This window comes from Setaria italica, chromosome IX (assembly GCF_000263155.2).
Source record: "Setaria italica strain Yugu1 chromosome IX, Setaria_italica_v2.0, whole genome shotgun sequence".
Classification (NCBI taxonomy): Eukaryota; Viridiplantae; Streptophyta; class Magnoliopsida; order Poales; family Poaceae; genus Setaria; species Setaria italica.
Genome location: NC_028458.1, coordinates 38,758,306 through 38,782,675, shown reverse-complemented (window position 1 = coordinate 38,782,675; position 24,370 = coordinate 38,758,306). Strand labels below are relative to the sequence as shown.

The 24,370-nt window shown below is 48.7% G+C and overlaps 2 protein-coding genes, 1 long non-coding RNA gene and 1 pseudogene across 3 annotated transcripts; 1 reads left to right on the top strand and 3 right to left on the bottom strand.

Annotated features, from left to right (window-relative positions):
* Window positions 1-2,149: 2,149 nt before the first annotated feature.
* On the top strand, window positions 2,150-4,472 carry LOC101778385. The gene is made up of 3 exons (XR_215912.4): window positions 2,150-2,512; window positions 3,776-3,898; window positions 3,995-4,472. It is a non-coding gene; the product is annotated as an uncharacterized LOC101778385 (long non-coding RNA).
* Window positions 4,473-4,710: 238 nt separating this feature from the next.
* LOC101756097 lies at window positions 4,711-6,271 on the bottom strand. Its single transcript, XM_012849083.2, has one exon. The coding sequence runs from the start codon at window positions 5,242-5,244 to the stop codon at window positions 4,768-4,770; it is 477 nt and encodes a 158-aa protein (XP_012704537.1). The 5' UTR covers window positions 5,245-6,271; the 3' UTR covers window positions 4,711-4,767.
* Window positions 6,272-15,319: 9,048 nt separating this feature from the next.
* On the bottom strand, window positions 15,320-18,427 carry LOC101778646 (annotated as a pseudogene).
* A 272-nt stretch (window positions 18,428-18,699) lies between these two features.
* On the bottom strand, window positions 18,700-23,725 carry LOC101779058. Its single transcript, XM_022823432.1, has 7 exons — window positions 23,620-23,725; window positions 23,413-23,447; window positions 23,019-23,154; window positions 22,242-22,413; window positions 21,970-22,157; window positions 21,779-21,905; window positions 18,700-19,499 (listed from the first exon to the last, which is right to left on the bottom strand). Exons 3-7 carry the CDS (start codon window positions 23,145-23,147, stop codon window positions 19,015-19,017), a joined length of 1,101 nt encoding a protein of 366 aa, XP_022679167.1. The 5' UTR covers window positions 23,148-23,154; window positions 23,413-23,447; window positions 23,620-23,725; the 3' UTR covers window positions 18,700-19,014.
* Window positions 23,726-24,370: the final 645 nt, after the last annotated feature.

Sequence of the window (24,370 nt, the reverse complement as noted above, 5' to 3'; positions counted from 1 at the left end):
GGAGCCTAGTTGCGGCACAGAGGAAAAAGCAGAGGCGCAGTTGCGGGAGGTGGCAAAGGGTGGCGCTAACTGCGAGCGTGACCCTTTTATAGGGCAGCGGTGGAGCGGAGGGTCGAGGCGAGGCTCCGGTGGCGGGAGGATAAGGCCGGGGAGCAGTGGGTGCATGGGCGAGGCGACCATTGGCTAGCGGCGCCATTGGGCTGGGGAGGCGGAGCTCCGGGCGCTCTCCTGCCGTGATTGGCCTCGGGCGGAGCATGTCGTGTGCCTCCGGTCTGTCGGGTGGGCGAAGCGGAGGGCCACGGCCTGGGTTGGGCGAGTGGGCGGAGGCGCGGGACGTCGATGGCGTGGCGGCTTCTCCGGCGGGCGGGCAACGCACTGGTTGGGCGGAGCAGATGCGCGTCAGGGGGAAGGGATGCGCGCGGCCAGCGGTTGGCCAGCCCGGCGTTCGCCCCATCTTGTCGCAAGCGCGGGTTGGGCGTCGTGGCTCCCGCCCTGTCGCTGTCTCGCCGGGGATAGGGCACCGGCGAGCTGCCGGTGGCCGGTGGCCACGCGGCGCGTGGCGCGCGAGCGAACATGCCCCGGGCGCGCGGGCGTTGTGGTCACTTCGGGCAGTAAGCCTGACCGGCTTTGGGAGCTCCCTTCTCAAGATTTTTCAACTAAACTTTCAAAACTCTTTTAAGCAAACTTGTTCAACTCTGGATGTAGTTCAAACTTGGTTTAAGGTAATTGTTCAGATTTGGAAAGGATTTGGAGATACTTCGAGCCAAAGTTTGCCAAAAAATCTGAAAATCCAGATTTAGTCAAATTAGCCGGAGAGGTGGAAAATCAGGGGTTTAGCTATCTTTGACTCGATTTGAGGGAAGCTTCTGAGTTGAATTAGACCTAAGCGTTATTAAAGGAGTTTCTCTCCAAACTGAGGACTTCAACTTCTATTTAGGGTTTTTCTTGAGCTTAGTTCAGAATTTGGAGGAACGCCCTCGCCGAGAGGCGCACTCTGAGCAGTTTTCCAGACTTAAGAGTTGTAGCGCCCATGGGCTGAGTTGACTATTTACCCCAACTTTGACCAAGATTTTGAACAGGTTCGGATTCGATTTGGACCTGGGTCAGTGTAACAAAGTTGGAACACACTTAAGGGACTACAACTTTTATTAAGGGCCCAACTTGAGTTTAGATATGAATTCGTGAGATAACAGGTTACAAAGTTGGAGGAAAACTTGGATTCCAGGACTTAGGAGGTTTATAGGGTTCTTTAGTACTCCGGTTTTGATTCCTGTTTTTGACTTCCTACCACTCCGAATTAGTCAAAGTGTCTTTAACAAAAGTTGTTTGAAATTAAAAGTTTTACAACTCTTATTTGGGAAAAAAAATTAAGTTTGCATATAAAATCTCAAGTTTTATTTTAAACTCCAAAAAGAACTTCTTAGGGTTAAAATGGGCATTTCACCTGTTTGCTTAGTGACTAACCACTTGTTTAGATTTAAAAGCACTTAATTTAGGTAGATTTGTTACAGGTACACGTCGGTAGCGGCCTCGCAGGCGTACGCGCTCGGGGGAGGGGCGGCGGCGGCCGTGCGGTCGTCCGCGGACTAGCGCATGGGCGGCGGCGGCGGAAGAGGAAAGAGAAGAGGAACGAGCGGGGAGGTGGGGGGAGGCGACAGCCGGAGGTGACGGTAGGAGGCGACAGCCGGAGGTGACGGTAGGAGTCGACGGTAGGAGGCGACGGCCGGAGGTGACGGTAGGAGTCGACGGTCGGGAGGCGATGGAATGGGAGGCCTGCGGTGGGAGGAGGATAACGAAGGAAGAAAAGAAGATAATGAAGGAAGAGGAAAGAAAGAAAGAAAATAAATAGGAAGAAAAAAAGAAAAGGAAAAGGAAAGGGTATTATAGGTATTTCATCTTATCTAATAATTTTAAACTATCAGAAGAGCCGTTGGTGAACGGTTTTCCAAAAAGAGGAGCCAGAACCGGAGAAGTCACCCCACTAGAGGAGGAAGAGTCAGAGCTATTTTGGAGGAGCCGAAGCCTCGCTAAACTGACCTGTAATACCGTACCGAATAAATAAATCTATTCGGACCGAGCTCACCCGCCAGCTCCGGCTCGCACCTTCCCTCCCGCCGGTTTTTTTCTCTCCCCGCTTCTCCCGTCTTTTTTTGACTTTTTTTCCCCGAACCCGAACGTGGGTCGTCCATTCAGATCCCGTTCGTCCCGTTCAGTTCTCCTTCTGCTCTCGCCCCCGCTCGCCATTCCCTGCCGCCGCCGCTCGCCAACCGCCGCCGCCGCCTGCCGGTGCTGTTCCCCCTCCAGTTCCTCGTTCCGACCTCGACCTGCATCGACGAGATCCGAGCGGCGCAGCTGGAAGCCGGCTGGCGCCCCCACCCCTCCTCGGCTTGCATCCACATGTGCCACGGAAGAGGTGCAGATCAGCTTCGCAAAATCGTCGCTAGAATGCCATCTCCGCCGTCGTCTTCTCCAAACTCCAGCCGGGCTCCCCGTCGTCGTTCGCCCGCCATCGGTAAGAACCCGCGTACGTCCCTCCTCTCTCCTGCGTGCACCCGGTCGCCCGTCCCAACCACCGGAGCCCCATCCCATACCCGCCCCCATACGCCCGTGCGTCGCGCGCCGCCCTGCCCCGCCGGCCTCGAGGCCGAGCTGGCCCTCCTACCGTCCAAACACACGCCTCTTGGCCGTGCAGATTCGGCCCGTCCGAGCCGATCTGGCCCACCCCCTGCGCCGTCCTACTCGTGGCCGAGCGCCGCCGCCGTCCATCTCATGGTCCGGCCTCCGGCCACCTGCACCGCCCACCAGGCTGAGCATAGCCTGCCGTTCCGCAGCCCTGCCCCTGCTCGGACGCTCTCCAGGTTCACAACCATCGTCCCCAAGACACAAAGGCTGAATTTTGGTGCTTCAAGTAGTTGATTTGCCTAGCATGGATCCGTAATGATGCCGGCGATGCTGCAGCAAGATTTTGCTTCGATGCTGCCGGCGTGTTGTCATATGCAGGACGAAGCACAACAACATTGAACCGATATTGGACAGAGGATGGGAGATTTTGATTCTTCGTATCCTAATTTCCCTTTGATGTTCTGAGTGAATGAGTGATTAGTTAGTATCCTGTACTAATTTCGGTGGTTGATGGAGGTGCTGATCATAATGCGCCTCTTCAGGAATCAGAATTGCTAATTGTTTTCTGCTATTAGAGGTAATAAGAAGATATACTCGTTTAAAAAAAACAAGATAGGCTTCCTGAGTCAGAGCAAAATTTGTTGAAATCTTTATTATGTACACTGGTACATGCTTCTTCTTTCCTGTAGCTAGTGTATGTATGCCTTTTAGGATTATCTCGTATGAATGCAAACATACCCTATTATCTTGTATGAATGCAAACATACCCTATTATCTCGCATGAATGCAAACATACCCTATTTCCTGTAGCTTTAGAAATGTTGGACATTATTCCTTTTTGACAAGGTAGAAATTTACTCGGTTCACAACACTTGAGGATAGCATCGATTGCCATTTGTAGCTGGGTCTATACGGGTTTGGAAAGTTATATAGGCTATACCTTTTCTTGGATTCAGAATTCAAGGATACAAACTAAAAATGCTGTTTGTACATGGGGCTTATATACCCCCATGCTTTTGTTGTTTATGTACTTATTAGGGTGAAACTTAGCATCATTTAGGATTCTGAAGATATTTGAGTACAAAGAATTGCATATGTATCTGATTGTCAGTTTCTGCATATATTTCTTACTTAAAGTTCTCCTTGATTGCAGCCCCAATTGCTTGCAGCAACCAAGTTCATAGCACACTTGGTAAATCAGATGGTGGCACATGAGCTTGTAGTGCTGGAGCTTCTTACGGTACTCCTTGAAAATCCAACTGATGATAGTGTTGAGGTACATAGCTCGGATCTCGCTTGTCTACTTCTTACTTTTTTTAACAACATATTCATATAATTTCTGAAATGTATGCCTGTATTTCTCAAATGACAGGTGGCTGTTGGGTTTGTCAAAGAGTGTGGGGCCATGCTACAGGACCTATCTCCACAAGGTCTTCATGGTAAGCTATTCGAGGCAGTGCTTATTTTGATATGTCTTTCTAAATGTGTCAGTTTCCAGCAAGGCAATAGTATCATTTTTCCCACATGTTTTGTATCTAAGACATAGTGGTTAATTTATCAAGTCATATAAGAGGAATGTATTTTACATCACGCCTTAAATATTTGGACACAATGAGGATTTTTAGGTTAACCATGTGATTATCTGGGTTTCGGTGAAACATGGAAATTATCTAGGTTTAACTTTGTAAGATGTATTGTTGTGAACCCACAAATTATAACTAGATGACAGTGGATGCCTAGATATTCAGCTTTTATCATGTTCTTGGTTTTGGATGCTAAGGAGTATATGAATATTGATGTATCTGTACAACTATTATGTCATCATGTTAATGAAAGTAAATATGGTAACATTGTCCTGTGCAATTTCTCTACTCAAAAGGGCAAATTTATTGTGTAACATAGTTTTTTATGTGAGGGCTGGTGCGCGGAGGGACTCGGGTACATAATAAGCTATTCTGTACCCTGGGTACCGAATAGCGGAGGCCTATACTATATAACACCCTAGGTACATGCATATATATAACTATACTATATATATATATATATATATATATATATATATATATAGGTACATGCATGATGCACTCCATCCTTGGTCCTTTGGTTCCTTGCATTGTGTTAATTAAAAATGATATAGTAGGAGTACTAATAAGGTGCGCCGTCTTCGTCTTCATCATGATCGGAGAAGTTTATGTAGGCGACATCTGGTCTGCGAGGCGAGTCGAAGAAGGCACGCGACACGTAGCTTTCCTTAAACATCACGAACGTGGGCACCTTGTCCTGGAAGCACACTTCCCTGATTAGCTTCTTGTCCTTGAGATGGTACAACCTAGTCACGTTGACGGAGTAGGGTTCTCCAATCAGGATGGCGCTGCCCCCTAGAGAGATGACGTCCACGATCCACGGCAATGGAGTCACCAGCACGTCGTAGTAGCGGCTGCATGTTGGCGGCGGCACCTCCACCCGATGGCGCAGCGTCCAGATCTCCGCCTCGTAGTCCCGCAGGGCCCATATGTCCAGCGACGCCTCGCCCTGCATGTTCGCCACGGCGAGCTCCCCGTCTAGCTCCAACAGTGACCTCGTTGTATCACCGCCTCCGCCTCGCTCCAGCGGCCGCGACATGAGCCGGAACGTCTTGGAAACTGTGTCGAACGACAGTATCTTGCTGGTGCTGGTGGCCTCGGGGTGCTGGAACCAGTGGAGGATCCCGCGATGAGCCACGAGAACGCCATAGTCTTTGCGGAGATCCCAGAGGCAGTTGGTAGGAGCTGAGGAGGAGATGCCGCGAGCCAACGGCAGGGTGCCAACGGTGGTGGAGAGGATGTAGTAGCACTCGCGCTCCGTGTCCTCCTCCTAACGACGACTGCTGGCGGCCGCACCTTGTTCCAGGCCATGGCACAAGAGGCGATACTCGCCGGACGGGACGTGAAGGTAGAAACTGCACGTGAGCGCGGTGAAACACGGGTGTGGAACCAGCGCAGGCAGGTTGGTCCACTGCCTGGTGATTGGGTTGTCGAGCAGCTTCCATCTCCGTCGAGCTGCCTAAGGTTCAGGAGGTGCGACGACGGACTTGTATGATCATCCACGGAGAGAGGCGTCCTGTTGACTTCTAGGGTGGAGAATTTACAGCTGATCTGACTTCTAGGGTGGAGAATACAGCTGATCATCTCGATCGGGCGGCGGGCGGCGTGAGCGGCGAGCAAGGACGGGTCGGTGGCGATGAGGCGCCAGCGAACATCTTGTTTAGGAAACACGCCCACGAAAGTGTGGCCGAATCATTTTTAAATTCTAAAAAAAAGCAAACGAAGTCTGAAAATTATGAGATTTGTCAAGATCTCATGATATCATATGTGGAGGCTATGGTAAAAAATTGAGAAGGTTTCGCACATTTCGTCATGTACGATGCTTACAAACGGAAGTATCTCCGAAAAAGAATCATAGCGCTGAGAAGGATTCAGTAAGATTTGGAGCCAAAGTGACAGTCGAATTGGTGTTTGACTTCAAAACATTTTGTATAAGCAATATACAACATAGATTGGTTCATGTCAAATTTTGGTAATTTTTCGGATCTATTTGAAAATTTTAATTTATTAACTGCAATTATAGAATTTTAATTGATATAAATTGAATTTGAGCTATAACTGCATGAAATAATGGAATAATATTCGTAGAAAAATCAAATATGCATTGTTGAGTGAATTTGATAACGTATTTTCAAAGTACATCGGAACAAATTTAGTAAAACATGTTATGGAAAAGGAGAAGAAGTATCCATGAAATATAAATTGGGTTTGCCGAGTGTCCCCATATACGGCACTCGGCAAAGTCCCTCCACTACAATATTGTACCGTTTGAAAAGTTGGGGAAAAAAACAAAAGGGCTTTGCCGAGCGCTCTGGATCTAGCACTCGGGAAACCTTGACTTTGCCGAGTGCTAGATCTAGGGCACTCAGCAAACCATCGGCATATCCACCTCGCCGGCCACACACGCACGCACGCACTCACACACACACACGCACTCACCCACATAGGGGCCTCACGCCGCCGCCGTCCGTGCGACCGTGCCCGCACCCCGCTGCCGGTGCCCCTTGCCCCGATGCTAGCCCACGCCACCCCACCTCCCTCCCGTTCCCGCACCTCGCCTCCGGGCTTCCTTGTCCCCGCCGCCGGCCTACACCACCCCGCCTCCCTCCTGTGCCCACGCCCCGCCTCCGGCCTCCTTTGCCCCCGCTGCCGCCGGCACCCCGGCGCCCCACCCCCGCCGCTGGCTCGCCCCCACTCCCGCGCGCGCCCCCTTGCCGTGCCCCACGCCCTGCGTCGGGTCCCTCACCCTACACCGGGTCCGCGCTCTCTCCCTGTGCCGCCCCTGCCCCTCAGCGGCCGGCGCCCTGCCCCCTGCGCTTGCCCCTGCAACTCAATGGCAAAAATTCTTCTCTTTGTTCATGTTTTTCTCATGCCCTCTGTTTTAAGATTCGCTTGTGTACACTGATCAGCAATTCAATAGGTTCTTTCTTCTTTTGGCCTATGCAGTTCTTCTCAGCCATTTTAGATAATGTGTGATGGCTTAGCTGTTTAGAATTTTTGTTCCAGGAATACTGCTCTAATATGTTGCTGGGATATTGAAGACTTGAATTTCTTTGAGCTCTGGCTGCTATAACTTGTCTTTGCAGGACAGCAAGGTGAGGCATCAAAGACCCCTCTTTCCGTATCATGTTTGTATATCATGTAACCTCGGCGTCTCCCGTTCGAAAGAGATACAGTTGGAAATATGCAGACCCTTGCATATCTATAACCGTATCTGTTTCGAATTGTCCATGTTTTTTGAACAGCCCGAGGATGTGTAGATGGGCTTAGTTTCCATGCTCTACTCCGATCCAAGACAAAGTTTCGGCAGCATCTCCCTGTTGTTCTCCGGATACACAATCTCCTTGCCAGGACGTGTATTTGGAAAACAGCGGGGACGTGCTGCCGAAATTCTATCTCGGATAGGAGTAGAGCATGGAAACTAACCCTATCTACACATCCTCGGGTGGGATTAGGACCTGTCTTCACCTATTAGACAGTATAGGTACCTGTAGATGCAATTGATTTTTATATTACTCGCTGATATGTTAGAGGATGGATGACCGTGAGTGGATGTACACGGGCTGCTCTAGTCAGAGTTCGTTGACCGATGAATGGATTGAAAAGACCGATGCTTTCTTGGAACTAGCATTTGCCAAGGTTAAAGGACCGCGTCTCACTTGGTGTCCCTGCAGCATTTGCGCAAACATGCGTCGACAAACAAAGGAGGTCATGGGTAAACATCTTTGCAAGAATGGATTTACGGCAGACTATACCCAGTGGATCTACCATGGTGAAGCCGATCGTGTGAGAGACGAGGTCGTGAGACAACGCATTGAGGATTATGATGATGATGCGGGGGTAGGAGACATGTTAAATGACTATCATGAAGTACAATTTGATGAAGGACGCAGGGAGGAGGAGCCAGAGGCAACCGCAAAGGTGTATTACCGCATGTTGTTTGCGGCACAACAACCCCTTCACGAGCATACCAAGGTTTCTCAACTGGATGTCATTGCACGCCTAATGGCCGTAAAGTCCCTATTTAGCTAGAGTCGAGAAGCCTTCGATGTTATCTTGACAGTTTTTGGGAGCCTGCTCCCGGATGGTCACATTCTGCCAAAGAGCATGTATGAGGCACAAAAACTCCTTCGTGCACTTAAGATGCCATACGAGCTAATACATGCTTCTACGAAGGGATGCATCTTATTCAGGAAAGAACATGCGGAAGCAAAGTACTGTGTGAAGTGTGAATCCTCTAGGTTCTTGGAGGTAGACTTTGGTGATGGTCAGAAGAGGCAGCTCGCAATCTTCGTGAAGATCCTACGGTACCTTCCGTTCATACCGAGGATCCAACGGCTTTACATGACTGAGAAATCCGCGAAACAAATGATATGACAGAAAAATGGATGTCGATACAATCTTGAGAAGCTGGTACATCCATCCGATGATGAAGCCTGGACAAGGTTTGATGTGATTCATCGTGAGAAAGCTCTATAGGCTTGTAATGTACGTGTTGAGCTGGCAGCAGATGGGTTCTATCCTTATGGAATGGCGGCTGCCCCGTACATCTGTTGGCCCATGTTCGTTATCCTCCTCAATCTCCCCCCTGGCATCCTCTTTCAACAACAGAACATATTCTTGTCGTTGATAGTTTCTGAACACCCGGGGAATAATATGAGTGTGTACATGGAGCCTCTGATTGATAATTTGGTCCGTGCTTGGGAGGAAGGGGTATAGACATACGACCGAGCTATAAAGACAAACTTCAAAATGCATGTTTGGTACCAGTACTCCCTACATGACTTGCTGGCGTATGGGATATTCTGCGGCTAGTGTGTTCATGGGAAGTTTCAATGCCCAGTATGCAAGGCGTCTCTGAAGTTCATTTGGTTGATGAAGAGTGGGGGGTCCATTATACGTGACCGAACCATAAAAACAGGAATTTTATGGTCGCTTTGCCGAGAGTTACACTCGGCAAAGATGCCAAATCTAGGCACAACTTTGCCGAGTGTTTGGCCTTGACACTCGGCAAAGCGACCATACAATCTGTCATCTACGCACTACTTTGTCGAGTGTTCTAGCCTTGACACTCGGCAAAGTTTTAAATATTGCCGAGTGCTTTAGCCTTAACACTCGGCAACGCTTTAAACATTGCCAAGTGCTTTTAGCCTTAACACTCGGTGACGTTTTAAACATTGCCTAGTGCTTTCGCCATAACACTCGGCAAAGTTTAGATTTTTGTTGAGTGTTTCCGTCGTGACACTCAGCAAAGCCTCCGTCACCGTCTTCTTGCCGTCCCCGTCACTTTTTTTTGCCGAGGGTCAACCTAGCACTCGGTAAAACCTTTGCTGAGTGCCCAACAAAAAACACTCGGCAAAGAGCGTTCGCCATTAAAATTAATGCCGATTGTTGGTTGCTGAGTGTTACACTCAGCAAAGCGTTTGCCGAGTGTTTTTAGGCTACTGTATCCCGTAGTGTATAGACATATGCGCTAACACGCATACAATGATACAAGTCACGTACACCCTACACTTAATCGCGTATTGTACGTATAACACGCTAAAAACTATGCACGTTCGTCGGCAACACGTACGTAATCACACTACATTCAAAAATGCAAAATCAATTGTATCAAGTCTAAAGTTGCAAAATAAAAATAATACCATATCCACCTTGTCACTAAGCATCCATCAATCAGAATAGAAAAAAAATGTTTTTATATGGACACATGGTCCGATTCTAATACATACAAATAATTGCACGTTTTCCCGATTCCAATTTGTACAATAACGTTCTTATATATAGCGTACAAATAATTGCACGTCACGTCCATCAAATTATTAAACGTGAATCTATATATTGATAGAAAATTAAATACTTATTTCAATCGACAATAGCTGCACGCATGCTTAATTTGTTCACATGATCTGTATATCTCTGTTCACCACGCACGCGTTACCTTCATCGATCGATCGGTTAGCCTCCTCCGACAGCGCCGACGAGGCGAAGACGTGTGCCGATTACATGCGCGCGGGTCCAGCGACACGGATGGTTGCACCTCACCATCGTCCCTCCCGCTGACGAGCACCATCTCTGTCGTTGTTCATGGACACGAGCACACGCGTGGCGACCGAACCCGAAGTTGATTGGATGCCTCGTACACATGGAACCGCGGGCTGGTCGCCACGTTGGCAAGGCACGTGAACAGCAACCCGATCATCTTCTCGATCCACCGCTCTGTGCTGACGCTGCCTCCATCTCCGCCTGCCAGCTGATCAGTGGTGGCAATGTGTCTGGCCTTGATGCTCCCATCCTCCAAGCAATCCCTGATGAAGTGATACTTGATGCGAATGTGCTTGCTTCTCTCATGAAAGACAGGATTCTTGGCTAGAGCTAGAGCAGACTTGCTATCCACCTTCAGCTCACCCACATCCAAATTCCTGCCAAGGAGCTCTGCTAGCATCCTTGACAGCCATAGTGCCTAAGTTGCTGCAGTGGTGGTGGCGATGTACTATGCTTCACAGCTCGAGAGGGCCACCACCTTCTGCTTTAGGGACTGCCAGCTGACCAACCACCGAGGAAGAACATGGTCCCGGTTGTGCTCTTGTTGGTGTCCATGTCACCGGCGAGGTCGTTGTAGCAGTAGCCGACGAAGCGCGCTGTGTCGGGGGCCCTGTCGTAGTGAAGACCGTAGTCGAGGGTGCCTGCCACGTAGCGAAGGATGCGCTAGACGGTCTGCAGATGCTCCATTGTTGGTCGCTCCATGAACCGGCTCACATACCCAACGGTGAATGCAAGGTCCGGTCAGGTATGGACCAGGTAGCGCAAGCTCCCAATCAGCCGTTGGTAGTGAGTTGGATCGACCTCCTCCGCCGTGCTGTCCCGACTGAGCTTGAGCCGCTCCTCCATCGGGGTGTGGGCTGGATTGCAGCCCGTCATGCTGCCGAGCTCGAGGATGCGCTTGACGGAGGGTGATGCCGCTGGCGTCCTGGCGCACTTCGACGCCGAGGTACAAGCAGAGGAGGCTAAGGTCGCTCATGTCAAACGCCTTCTTCATCTGCGCCTTGAACGCCTCCACCTTTGCTTCATCAGCGCCGGTGATGATGAGGCCGTCGACGTAGACGCCGACCAGCAGGACATTGCGTCCACTGCTCCGACAGTGTACTGCCACCTCGTGCGCGCTCTGCTAGAAGCCTATCTTCTTGAGCGTGGCGTCAAGCTTCGCGTTACAGGCTCGCGGGGCCTGCTGCAGCCCGTAGAAGGCCTTGCGTAGGCGGTACACCTTGCCTTCTTCTCCGGCGACGGCGAAGCCCGGTGGCTAGCACATGTACACCTCCTCCTTGAGGTCGCCGTTGAGGAAGGCAGACTTGACATCCATGTGGTGGACCTTCCACCCCTCCTGAGCCGCCAGCGCGAGAAGGACTCGTACTGACTCCATGCGTGCCACAGGGGCGACGGCGTCGTTGTAGTCGATCCCCTCTTGCTTGACGAAGCCACGCTCCACCAACCGCGCCTTGTGCTTGATCACTGCGCCCTGCTCATCCTTCTTGAGCTTGAACACCCATTTGAGGGTGATGGGGCGGTGGCCATCGGACAGTGGCACCAACTCCCAGGTGCGGTTTTGCTCGACGGATTTGAGCTCCTGCTCCATCACCGCCCGCCATGCTGGATCACCCTGCGCTTCAGCATAAGTGGTCGGCTCACCGACGTGCGTCAGATGAAGCTGGGTGAAGAGTCGCTCTACCTCCTCTGAAGCAGACTGGTCGTCGAGAATGTTCGCCATCGTGCGGTACCGCAGAGGCTCATCGTTGTAGTAGACGTCCAGGCGGTCTTCATCGTCCTCCAACGGAGTTGCGAACTCGATCTCAGATTTCCCACCAGTAGATGAGGCAGGAGATGTCACGGTCGGGAACGAAGATGGTGTGGTCGGATCGACTGCTGGTGGAGTTCCTACGGCCGTGACCAGTTTCTGGTGGTCGGAGTGGGTGCTGGTGTGGTCAGTTGTGGTGCCGATGTGGTCCGCTGCGGTGCGGGAGTGGTCGGCTAGGTTGCCGACGAGCTTCCGACCGCCATCGACCAGTTTCCGAGCTCCCCCAGATTTGGTGATGGCGAGCGCAGCGGAGCTGTTGATGTGGTCGGAGAGATTGGTGATGTGGTCGGAGCCCACGTGTACTCGACGGTGAAGTCACGCAAAGCTGTCGCCGATCCATCATCCACCATCTTGTCCCATGCCCAGCCACGGCCCTCGTCGAACACGCCGCGAGCCACTCGGACACGCCGCGTCACCGGGTCGAACACGTGGTAGGCTTTAGCCCTCTCTGCGTAGCCGATGAAGACCCTCGGTGAACTTCGATTGTTGAGCTTGCCAACATGGTTGAGCTCCTTGACGAATGCCAGGACACGGAACACCGGCAGGTAGCCGACCGTCGGCTTGCGCTCGTGCCAAGCCTCATACGGCGTCTTGTCATCAAGCGCCCTGGTCGGCGAGCGGTTGAGCAGATGCACGGCGGTCATCACCGCCTCCCCCAGTAGATCGCCGGCATCCCTCTCTGCTTGAGGAGGGCGTGGGCGGTAGCCACCACCGTCTAGTTGCGGCGCTTGATGACGCCGTTCTGCTGCAGGGTGTACGGTGCAAAGTAGTGGCGCTAGATCCCTTTGTCGGCGCAGTACGTCGCGAACTCTGTCGCTGTGAACTCGTCGCCATTGTCCGTGCGCAGCACCCGGAGCTTGCGGCCACATTCCTTCTCGGCAGCTGCTTGGTGGCGCTTGATGGCGTCCGCTGCTGCCGCCTTGGTGTCGAGCAGGTCCACCCACATGTAGCGGGACACGTCGTCGACAAGGAGGAAGTAGTGCCTTCCTCCAGGTGTAGCTGGTGTCACGGGGCTGCAGAGGTCGCCGTGTACGAGCTCCAGCTTCTCCTTGGCGCGGAAGCTCGCCTGGCGGGGAAAGGGAAGTCGCCGCTGCTTAGTGAGGACGTAGGTGTCACAGACATGGTCGACGCGCAGCATGCCCTACAACATCTCCTTATTGCCGAGCAGCTTCAGGGCCTCGAAGTTGAGGTGCCCGAAGCGCTCGTGCCACCGCCAAGCGTCGTCATCGTGGCGGGCTGCAAGGCACACGGGTTGCGCCACCTGCACTTGGAGAACATAAAGGCGATTTGTGCCTCTGTTCACCTTGGCGAGAAGTTGGCGATGGCGATCCCAGATGCGCAATATCCCATGCTCGATCTCCACGCGCGAGCCGTTCTCATCCAGTTGTCCCAAGCTAATGATGGAGTTCCTCGGCGCGGGGATGTAGTAGACACCGGTGAGCAACCGATGCTCGCTAGTCTTGGCGATGAAGACGACCGAGCCGACTCCCTTGATCTCGACGGTGGAGGCATCGCCGAACTTGATGGAGCCTTTCATGTCGGAGTCCAGGTCGGAGAAGAACTCACGCTGACCAGTCATATGGTGGGTGGCACCGGTTGTCGAGGTACCAGCCATCGATCTTGTCGTCACCGGGGTCGGTGCCGAGGAAGGCGTGGGCGCGCGGTTTGTCAAGGTGGAGCAGGGCGGAGCCGGCTGACGAGGGAAGAGGAAAGCTTGAATCTTTCTCCTCCTCCCCTGTTTCTTGCCACAGCTCAACGCACCCATGCACCAAGAACAGGGCATGGTCCCCCTTCTCTGCTTGCGCAACGTGAGCCTGCCCACCGCGGCGTGGAGGAAGGCGGCAGTCCTTGGCCCAATGGCCGGTCTTGCTGCAATTGAGGCAGGTATCGTCCCGGGTCGCAATTGTAGGTATCGTCCCGGGTCGCCTTGCGCTCGGCGGCGGCCCCGCCATCAGCACCAGCCTGCGCCCGAGGTCCTTTCTCCACCTCCTTCTTGCCGCTACGTGGTCGCCTCCCTAGGCGGACCAGAACCGGAAGCTGCCTCCTTCTTGTCAAAGGCCCGTCACTGCACAACACGGTGTGGGGCGCCTCCTTGCGATCTTGCACCGCTTTGATCCTCCCAGTGACCTCGATTGAGAGTGCCTCGAAATCGAGAAGCATCTCGATCGCCAGCACGATTTGGGAGTACTTGGGGATGCAGCGCAGGAGCTTCTCCACCGCGTGAGCGTGGGTGATGTCGGTGTCGCCGTGCCATCTGCTCCTTCAGGCTAGAAAGACGAAAGGCAAAATCCTCGACTTGCTCACCGCGGTTAAAGGCGAGGCCTTCCCACTCCTGTCGGAGCTGCTGCAGCGTTGCTCGGCGGATCCGATGGTCGCCGAGGCGCGTGGTGGCGATGGAGTCCCAAGCCTCCTTTGTTGTCGCCTTGTTGGCGAGGGAGGCGCCAATCTCTGGCGGCACGACGGCGCACAACGCCTCCAGCGCCCGCCGATCCGATCGTCGTGGAACTCGACATCTCCGAACTCGATCGCGTCCCAGATCTGCCGCGCTTGCATCTTGACCTTCATCAGCAGGCCCCACTCGTGGTAGTTGGTCCTTGTGAGCATCGGCCACGGCGTCCCCGCTCCGGAGTCGCGGTAGACGGTCTGCACCACCGGCTACGCAACCGGCGAGCGGCCGCGGCGTCTACGGCGCCGCTCTGGTGACGGTGACTGAAGACGACGCCCTGCTGGGCTTCGGGATCTGCCGGCCGGCTCCCACTCCATCTGGACCGCTGCCGCAGCCGCTGCCTCTGCTGCAGCCGCTGCCTCTGCGGCAGCAAGGCGCGTCGCGCGATCATCGGCTCCTGCTGCTGCTCCGCCGGGGTTCCTCACCGCACCGGCAGCGGCAGCGCGCGCTCTCTCGATCTGGCTGGCGGTGGACATGGCTGCTCACCGGACTTTCAAGAACCTCAGCTCTGGTACCAATTGTTGGGCCTTGGAACCACGAGATGGATCTCAGATTCAGATCGGATCTGGGAAAGCCAGAGGGCAGCTTGGCCTTGGCCGCTTGTTGGAATTGGAAATCCAATGGCTTCTGTTACAGGATGGTCAGAGGGCAGGGAGCATCTTCTACTTTACTTGCTCAAGCATATCCTAACCACTAAAGTGGATGCTGAGCATATTCCTAAAGCAAAAGAAAAATTGCAGGAAAAGTAAGATACAAATGCTGGACACTAGGCTTATCTATCATTGACAATGTATGCTTTGGAATTTTTCTTTCCAGCAACATCAAGGAACCTTGATGACACAGAGGTAGACAGAGGTAGAACAGCAGCTTAGATGGATTCAAAGATGACAACATCCAACCAACATTTTGTGTGACCTGCTAATTTATTCACTTACCATCGTAGGTTGGTTCCTGGGGTGGTAGTCTCAGAGATGAGAAACATGTATGCGTATAACTGTCCTTCCCCAGAAAGCATCGCATATACAGCACAAACAAGTCACAGAATGTGGTGGAACCTGACAAAGGACACCAGGAGTAAATGTTGCAAGCAGACAATGAAGTTTATAGGGGGCAAATGAGAGCAATATGTCTAGGTTAAAACGAGAGAGGAGAGGGGGTGGATAGGCTATGATGTAGCATGTTTACTTACATACTCCATACCACCAAGAGAAGGGTAGAACCAAAATATCATCTCAAGATCTGCAATGAAGTACCCAACAGAGACCTGGTAAAAAGGAGAACTGAGACATATGAGGCCAGGGAACATAAAATATACTCCCTCTGGTCACAAATACTTGACACATTTGACTTTGCTGGTCTTCAATGCATATCTTTGAACAGTAATTTCTTCTAGATTATATATTTCTCAAAATCTTTCAAACATAAGAGATTTTGCGAGTATTTTGAAAACAAATCGACACATATAACTTCCATGCTTCCAAACTAAATAATGTTTGTAGTTTTTAAGGTTTGACCAAGTCTTGTCCTAAACGATAAGTTTTGATGACCAGATGGAGTATATGTCAACAGAAAGCCTGCCTACTAGAACAGTGACAACAAATAGCATACCCCCAATGTTAAATTGGAGACGTGTGAACTCCGAAATGTTACTGGACTGGACCATCCAGCTGATCAGAGAACAAGCCTGATAAGAAGACTAGGTATACTGACATCATTGTAATGAATATTGCATGGGCAGTGGACATTCCTCTGGAACAGAAAAGAAGTAGGCCAAGTATCATCAGAAACTTAAAGATAACCTGCTGGATAAATTGCAATGCTAATCTCACCTGTTATTCCATTCAATCTTTTTCATCTTTGTAAGAGAGGCATAACCTTTGAAGTAGACAGAACTGATTGTGTGTGTGAAGTCATAGTGTTGAAGTAGTAAGAACAAACAATAATCAAGATATTAGATGGGGCTTTAGTATGTTATACGAGGCTACAGGTCATCTGAAAATTTTCTTGAAGAATGTATCATCAGCATATTTAATTTCTGAAACTATGCCTGGTATTAACATCATACTGTTGAGACACGTGAGTTATTTCAACTCTCAGTGATTCTGTTCACTTGTAGTTTTCAAAACAACCCTACAGCTAGCGTTATGCAACTGAGTCATCTCTTAGCTTAGCTGTGCCACTTGGTTGAGCCTTAGAAAAGATCCTATAGTTCAAATTCCTTTTGTTTTTGAAATGTGGTCCACATTTGCCTTAAGTTGCATCCACTTTCCATGTACTTTGTTTGCTCTTACAATGCAAAATATGCAGTTAATTACCATTCATACCCTAGGAAATGAACATTGTACTGTTATGTTCAAATGCTTTTTTCAAAGAATTATTTTACATTGGGTGTTAGTTCAAAAATGTCATTCTTCTTTTCAAAATGTTTCCCATTTATGCACAGCTTAGAACACATTGAGCTAAATTCAAGAAAAATAGCTTAACTCCGAGTCTTAAAACTGTGAAGGCTACCTTTCACACTGGAAAAAGAAAGGAACTATAAGCATTGCCTAATTTCTCTTTGCCACTACAAATAAGGATTAGGCAGAAAAAGAAGGTTTGCACAGGTTGCCACAAAAAAAGGCTTCACAATCTTTGAAAGTGCTTTGCTGATTCATGTATTGAATAATGAATACTCCCTCTATTCCAAATTATAAGGTGTTTTGGCTTTTCTAGAAACATAGTTTTTGCTATGTATCTAGAAATAGCATAATATCTAGGTGCATAACAAAAGCTACGTATCTACAAAAGCCAAAACGACTTAGAATTTGGAACAGCGTGAGTACTAAGGTTCGAAATGAAACTCAAACTACTGAGGTGATCTATCAAGTCATGAATACTAAGGTTTGAATTGAAACTCAAACAAACTACTGAGTTGATCTATCAAGTTACGCATATATTTTGTTTCCATCTACAGATACAAATATGGTCCCATGTAAATGCACTGTAACATTAAGCATACAATTTAACAGACGAAGTCGGAGTGAATAAATAACAGTACCAACTTGCACATCAGGAGCCCCACGAGCACAGAAGTGTACAGAACATAGGAATCTGCTATCAAGTATTCCTTAAGAAAGCTGCCATGATTGGGTCAAAAGGAAAATCCATGATCTGATCTATCAAGTTAACAGTCAACACCTATTAAATAAATCAAGGAGATGCATGTTAATTAAGAATAGAAAGGAAAAAAAACAAACAGATTGAATAATAGAACGAATAATAGGTGTTTCATGGTATCTAGGGTCCCATAGACAGTATGAATATTAGGTGTAACAGCCAGTGGAACCAGAGCCAGAAGTATTAATACAAGATCAAGCCGTTTGAATATTTTTGGAATTTGTAGAATTTCTAGAGGATTTGCATTGCCTCTTTGGCACAGAAAGAGGAAACATGTTTCAGGCGAATTGGGATTTTCATCATGGATGACTAGTGCTTTGGTGAAAATATCATATATTCATATATGCACCCACTCATTTGCAATAGCTAGTGCACTTCCACCTGTTATGCATCCTTTCAACATTAAAAAGGAAACTTGATCCCTAGTGGAAAGATCTCCCCTGAGACATTGCATCAAGAAGAGGATCACAACACAGGGCCGAGAAAAGAGACCATAGGCCGTACTGCCCAGGAACACACTCAGCAAGACCCCTTTTTTGCGAGACCCAGGGTTCGGTTGGTGGTGTCACAATTGGGCGCCTGGGTGCGTGGCACAGCAGTTGCAAGCAGGGCAGCCTTATGTTCTATCGTTCTTAAAGTTTTCCCAAATTTGGATCTCGAGATTCTTGTCTGGGCTCATGTGGATCGACGTTTCTACTCCAGCAGCTTTCTTCTCAGCACAGTTCCTAATCAGCGAACCAGCGTACTCATCCCAACTTCCTCCATGGGTGATGCTCGAGTTTGCCATCAGCGAGTTCTGATCTGCTTGCTCAGTTCTTCCTAAGAAGGTTTCTCCTCTCCCATTATAGGTACCATCCTTGTTCATATGCTTTACAGGGACCCTTATGTTTAAAGGATTCTTTTTGGCCAAATTCGAAAAATTTTATTCACTGAAAATTTGAAGATTTTGATTCAATGGTCAGGAGGTCATCCGAATTGTAAGTCAGGCCAACAAAACAAAAGGGAATAATAATAACAAGAATAATCAGGATCCGGAAGAAAAAAAACTGCTCAAATGGACAGGCTGAAGTTCAATCTTTTCCGAACAAAGTTAATACAGAATTTATGGCCGTACGCAAAATGAAAGTTCCGTCTTTTCAAAATAGAGACATACACGTTTCAAAAAAAAAATAGAGACATACGCAAAATTGATTTCCCCACATCTTCAGTATCCATGAAACCGTGGAAGCTATTCTAACAAGCGAGGCCCTTCCTCCTCTGCAGGAACCTCAAGCAAATGACAATGGTTCAGCGATATAGGATTTCACCACATAGTCGGTTACCATGAAACCCTCAGCCTGGTCCTGGTCCACCTAGTCGTCCTCATCTGAGGACAGGAATATCAGATGGTGCATGATTTGCTCATCCTGCTCCTCGACCCCGTCGTCGTCCTCATCTGAGGACAGGAAGATCAGGTGATGAAGGATTTGCTGCCCGTCCTCACCCTGCCCAACCCAGTCCTCACCCTGCCCGTCCTCCTCATCTGAGGACAGGAAGATCAGGTGGTGAATGATACGCTGCCCGTCCTCTTCTTCCTGCCCAACCCAGTCCTCACCCTGCCCGTCCTCCTCCTCACCCTCCACAGCAGGGTCCTCACCGGGCCCGACGACCTCCACAGCAGGGTCCTCACCGGGCCCGACGACCTCCACAGCAGGGTCCTCACCGGGACTGACGACCTCCACATCCAGAGCAAGGCCAAGGAGTTGCCCAACCCGATTGAAAAGTGCAGGCATTGTATGAACTGGAAACTGATTCAGAAGTAATTCATCCAGATCTTGTCTCAAGCTCCGACGCAAGGCTAAAAAACAAAGAAGAAGAAGATGAGAACCCAATAGAGAGTAAGGTGTTAAAGTTAAAAGGGAAGCAGTCCTAACTTCCTAACTATTTCTTTTCCATTTTAGCCTCTATGTAATAACAACAATATATATGTTTGTAGTTAAATCAAAATTTATGAACAGAGGTTCTGAAAATTTATGTAATAACAGCAATATATACAGCCACATCATGTGAACAGAGGTTCTGAAAATACTAGACAGCAGTACTGGGGTTGTAGTTAAACCAAAATTTATGTTCATTAACATCTTGGAAAGTTTAAACACACTATAACTTTCTAATTACATCGCAAGCCTGAAACGCAGGTTAACATGGTCGAAAAAGACAGGAAGCAATGCACAACAAAGACATTTATCCAAGTAAAAACTGTACCTAAGTTATTTACTCATTTCAACATTAGGACAGCACATGCCTAGATCATTCAAACATAACACTAGGCTAGCTAAACAACTTAGGTAACACAGGATTAACTCATTGCTACAGGAAGATTTAAGTTATGGCTGCCACACTACATATAAAGGTTGATGGGTGATAGCGCCACAAGTAGGAGAGTGAGTTCTTAAATGGTTAAGAAGAAAGGATGTACTCAGGTTAAGCTTATTTACCAGACAATGTACTTATCATTAGCGTACAGACTAATAAAAACAGGGTATTACTTACATCACAAGGCTAACATGTTAGTAGTCCACACCTTAAATTTAGCCTCCCTCCTATAGCACAGTTTTCAACACTAGTTTAACAGATTAATACGTTATAGAGAAAAAGAATACCAACAAAACATACACGTACAGCTAGGTATTTCTTCAGTGATCCATGCACAAGTAGCATCAGATAGAAGAAAGACAGGTTAACATGGTCAAGAAAGACAAGGAAGCATATGCTCCACAGAATATGGACAGTCTGACAGGAAACTTCAGAAAAACACAACTCCCAATCCTGATGTTTCAGGAAATTTCAGGAGAGCAACTAACAGGAATTTCAGCACTCTTTACCAATGATTTTATGGCGTCGCCTAGGCGTCCCGGCAGTTTGCCAAGCGAGGTGTCCCACCCGTCACGCCTTCCCCGCATATGGCGTCACCTGGGGCGGTATGGCATCGCCTCGCGCGCGGGAAAAAAGGGCATGGCCCAATGCGCGCGCGGGAAGGGAGAGGCACGGGAAAAGAGATGCGCGCGCACCTGTACCCCCCACACGGGCATGCCCCATCCCTGCAGCGCGCCAATTGAGAGAGGGAGGAAAGAGAGGAGAGAGGGGAAGAGAAGATGTACCCCCGCGCGCGGGCACGCCCCATCCCTGCAGCACGCCAATTGAGGGAGGGAGGAAAGAGAGGAGAGGGGGGGAAGAGAAGAGGGTGGCACCTGGAGTCTGCCGAGGAGGAAGTCCTCTGCTCTGCTCTGATGAGTTTGATGATGGGTATTAGGAGTTGATTGCTTAGTTGGAATGTTTATGTTAAGACTCTTAAGTTATGTTTGTGGCTGTTATTTTGTTAAGACTCTAGTTTAATGTGGCTGTTATTCTGTTAAGACTCTAGTTTATGTTTGGGCTTGTGTCCAGTGTTGCGGAATTTCTTATTGTATTTGCAGCTTGCTGCTTGGGAAAAGAAAAGAGACTTCAGATCATCAAAAGATATTTCAATTGAATGTTTGATCCTCATTGCATTTCATTGATGGTTACAAAGTATTTCTGTTACATTATTACATTCATCACATGTTGAAACCTGCAAGGTAATGCATGCTACTTGGAACAAGCCAACAAGGGCAACTTGAAAGAGGATCAATGGTACATGTGCTCCAGAATTGGCAGCAAAAAGGTATGTATCAGTGTATGTTTGTGCTACCCTATTGTAGCGCCTCGTCGCGTGCCTTATTCGCCTAGGCGTCTTGAAGGGGTGGGTGGGGTGGGTCGCTGCACGTCACCTTACCGCTAAAAGAACATTGCTCTTTACAAAAATGTTTCCTGTACACTCATTTCAACATCAGGACACCACATCCCTAAATCATTCAAACAGAACACTGGGCTAGCTAAAAAACTTAAGTAAAAGAGCAAATTGCAGGAATTTCAGCACACTTTACAAAAATGTGTCCTGTACAGTCATTTCAACATAAGGACAGCACATCCCTAAATCATTCAAACAGAACACAGGGCTAGCTAAAAATCTTGTATCACAGGATTAATTCATTTTTACACAGGATTAAATCATTTTACAAAGCAGGTAAGCAGATAGAAGGGGAAGAAACAAATTACCTTTGTACAGTTTAGTTTGAGCATATTCAACTCCACACGCTTGAAGAAAAGCCATTCGGTTAACTTGAAAGCTCAAACGATTTATACTTCCAACATCCCTCTCGTGATTCTCACCAAGGGCACCATCCTAACCAAAACTGATATGTAAGAAGCACATTTAGATTGGCATTAGGGGGAGTTAGTAACTTTACCGGTAGTTGTTCTTGAAAAAAGTGATCTGCGCCAGTTAAGTGCTGCAGCGATCCAACAGGGACATATTTCTTCAATCGTACCTTGCCTTGCAACTTAGGCGGAATGTAGAATTCTCCTCCAATTGCAGAAACTTCTGCTAATAAAGCTTCACATTCAGCACGAAGGTCACGAAGTGTAGCCTTGGTACCTGCAACAATTTGGTTAAAACAAACATTAATCAAAACCAATCTGTTAGCAGCCAAACAATTGAAAGAGGCTAAAAGGAACTTACTATCAATTCTCTCTTGATTTAACCATACGGTTAACAGGTTATCATATTTATCCTGCTCTTCCGCAAGACAATCATATGAATGGGCAATTAACCTAAATACGTCGAGCAATTTAGCATTTAGTCCACGTAGGCGCTGGTTCTCTCCAGTATTGAACTCCGGAGGATAAGTGAACTACAAAAATTAACAAATCAAAAATATATTTAATATCGTCTGTACAGTGCAAACGAGCAACAAGCAATAGTGCAAGAAAGTACGTTCAGGCTACACATATAGAGTAATTAACCACAATTTATGTTCTTTTACATCCTGGAAAGTTTATTAAACACACTACAACTTTCTAATTACATCACAAGCCTGAAACAGAGGTTAACATGGTAGACAGGAAGCAATGCTACGCAGAAGACGGACACAATCTGACAGGAAACTTCAGAAAATCAAAACTCCCAATCCTAATGTTTCAGAAATTTCAGGAGGGCACAGATATCAACAGATTTCAACATCTGGACAGCACATCCCTAAATCATTCAAACAGAACACTAGGCTAGCTAAAAAACTGAGGTAACACAGGATTCATTCATTGCTACAGGAACACCAGCAGGTTTGAGTTATGGCTGCCACACTAGTTAAGTAGGAGATTGAGTTCTTAAATGGTTACAAATACTAATGATGTACTCAGGTTAAGTTTATTTAACAAACAATGGCTACGAAGGATAATGATGTACTCAGGTTAAGTTTATCATTAGCGTACAGACTATTAAAAACAGGGTTGTACTTACACTCAACATGTTCAGCCGGCGGACACATTTTTTCATGGTTTTCTTGGGCTTCCCCAGTACGTCGGTAGACCGCCACGATGTTGGCTGACGCTCACCAAGGTCCCGAGTCGTCCAATGATCAAAATACATCCTGAGCCTACATTGAGATCCCACTCGTAAGTCGACATGAGCCGCTCGTGCATACAGGAAGAGGTGCGTCAGTTAGACGGGGGAGAGAGGGGGGCGGGGGGCGCGCGTGCTCGCTGCATCACATCTGCATAACCAAATGACTACAGCAGATCCAACCCTACAAGCTAAATGGCAATGGCTACAGCAGATCCAAACCTATAAGCTAAATGGGGCGACGGGGGGCGGGGGGAGGGGGATGGGGGAAATGTAGTTAGGGTTTGCTTACCTGGTGGAGATAGAGACGAAGCCGAACGAAGGATCCTGCGGGGGGTCTCCAGGCGGATCCAAACCTACAAGCTAAATGGCAATGGCTACAGCAGATCCAAACCTATAAGCTAAATGGGGCGACGGGGGGCGGGGGGAGGGGGATGGGGGAAATGTAGTTAGGGTTTGCTTACCTGGTGGAGATAGAGACGAAGCCGAACGAAGGATCCTGCGGGGGGTCTCCAGGCGGCTGCGGGGGGTCTCGACCCCTTATATTTATAGGGCGGAAGGGCGGATGGCCTCTGCTCTTATGGGCCAAAAACTCGATGCGGGCCGCTCACTCTTATGGGCCAAAAGGGTCTGTTCGCTTCGCTGCTGGCTTGCTGCTCCTGCTTCCTGATACTACCTTTGCTTGTTGGCTGCTATCCTGGCTTCCTGATGCTGCCTTTGCTTGGTGGCTGCTACAGCATGTAGATCCGGCACACATCTGACAGTCTGACAGTCGATCTGCGGCCCAAAACATTAAGGGCCCGTTTGGTTCTTTTGCTTATTTTTAAGCAAGTGTCACATCAATGTTTAGATACTAATTATAAGTATTAAATGTAGACTATTTACAAAACTTATTACATAAGTGGAGGCTAAACAGCGAGACGAATCTATTAAGCCTAATTAATCCATCATTAGCAAATGTTTACTGTAGCAACAAATTTCAAAATCATGGAGAAGGTGGGGTGGATAGATTAGTCTCGACCTTTAGCCTCGGCTTATGTAATCCGTTACCCTCATATGTAAGATAGTCTACTTGTAATTACTATCTAAACATTGGAGTTTTACGTTACATTAACACTTGTAACGGAATGATGAGGGCCCTTATTGGGGATCTCGAAATGCTTCACACCACAGGCACCTGTCTTACCGGTAGCTTTCCGTTGTGGCGAGTATCCCTGCAACCTGACCTTCTCAAACAAAATAGCCTCTCC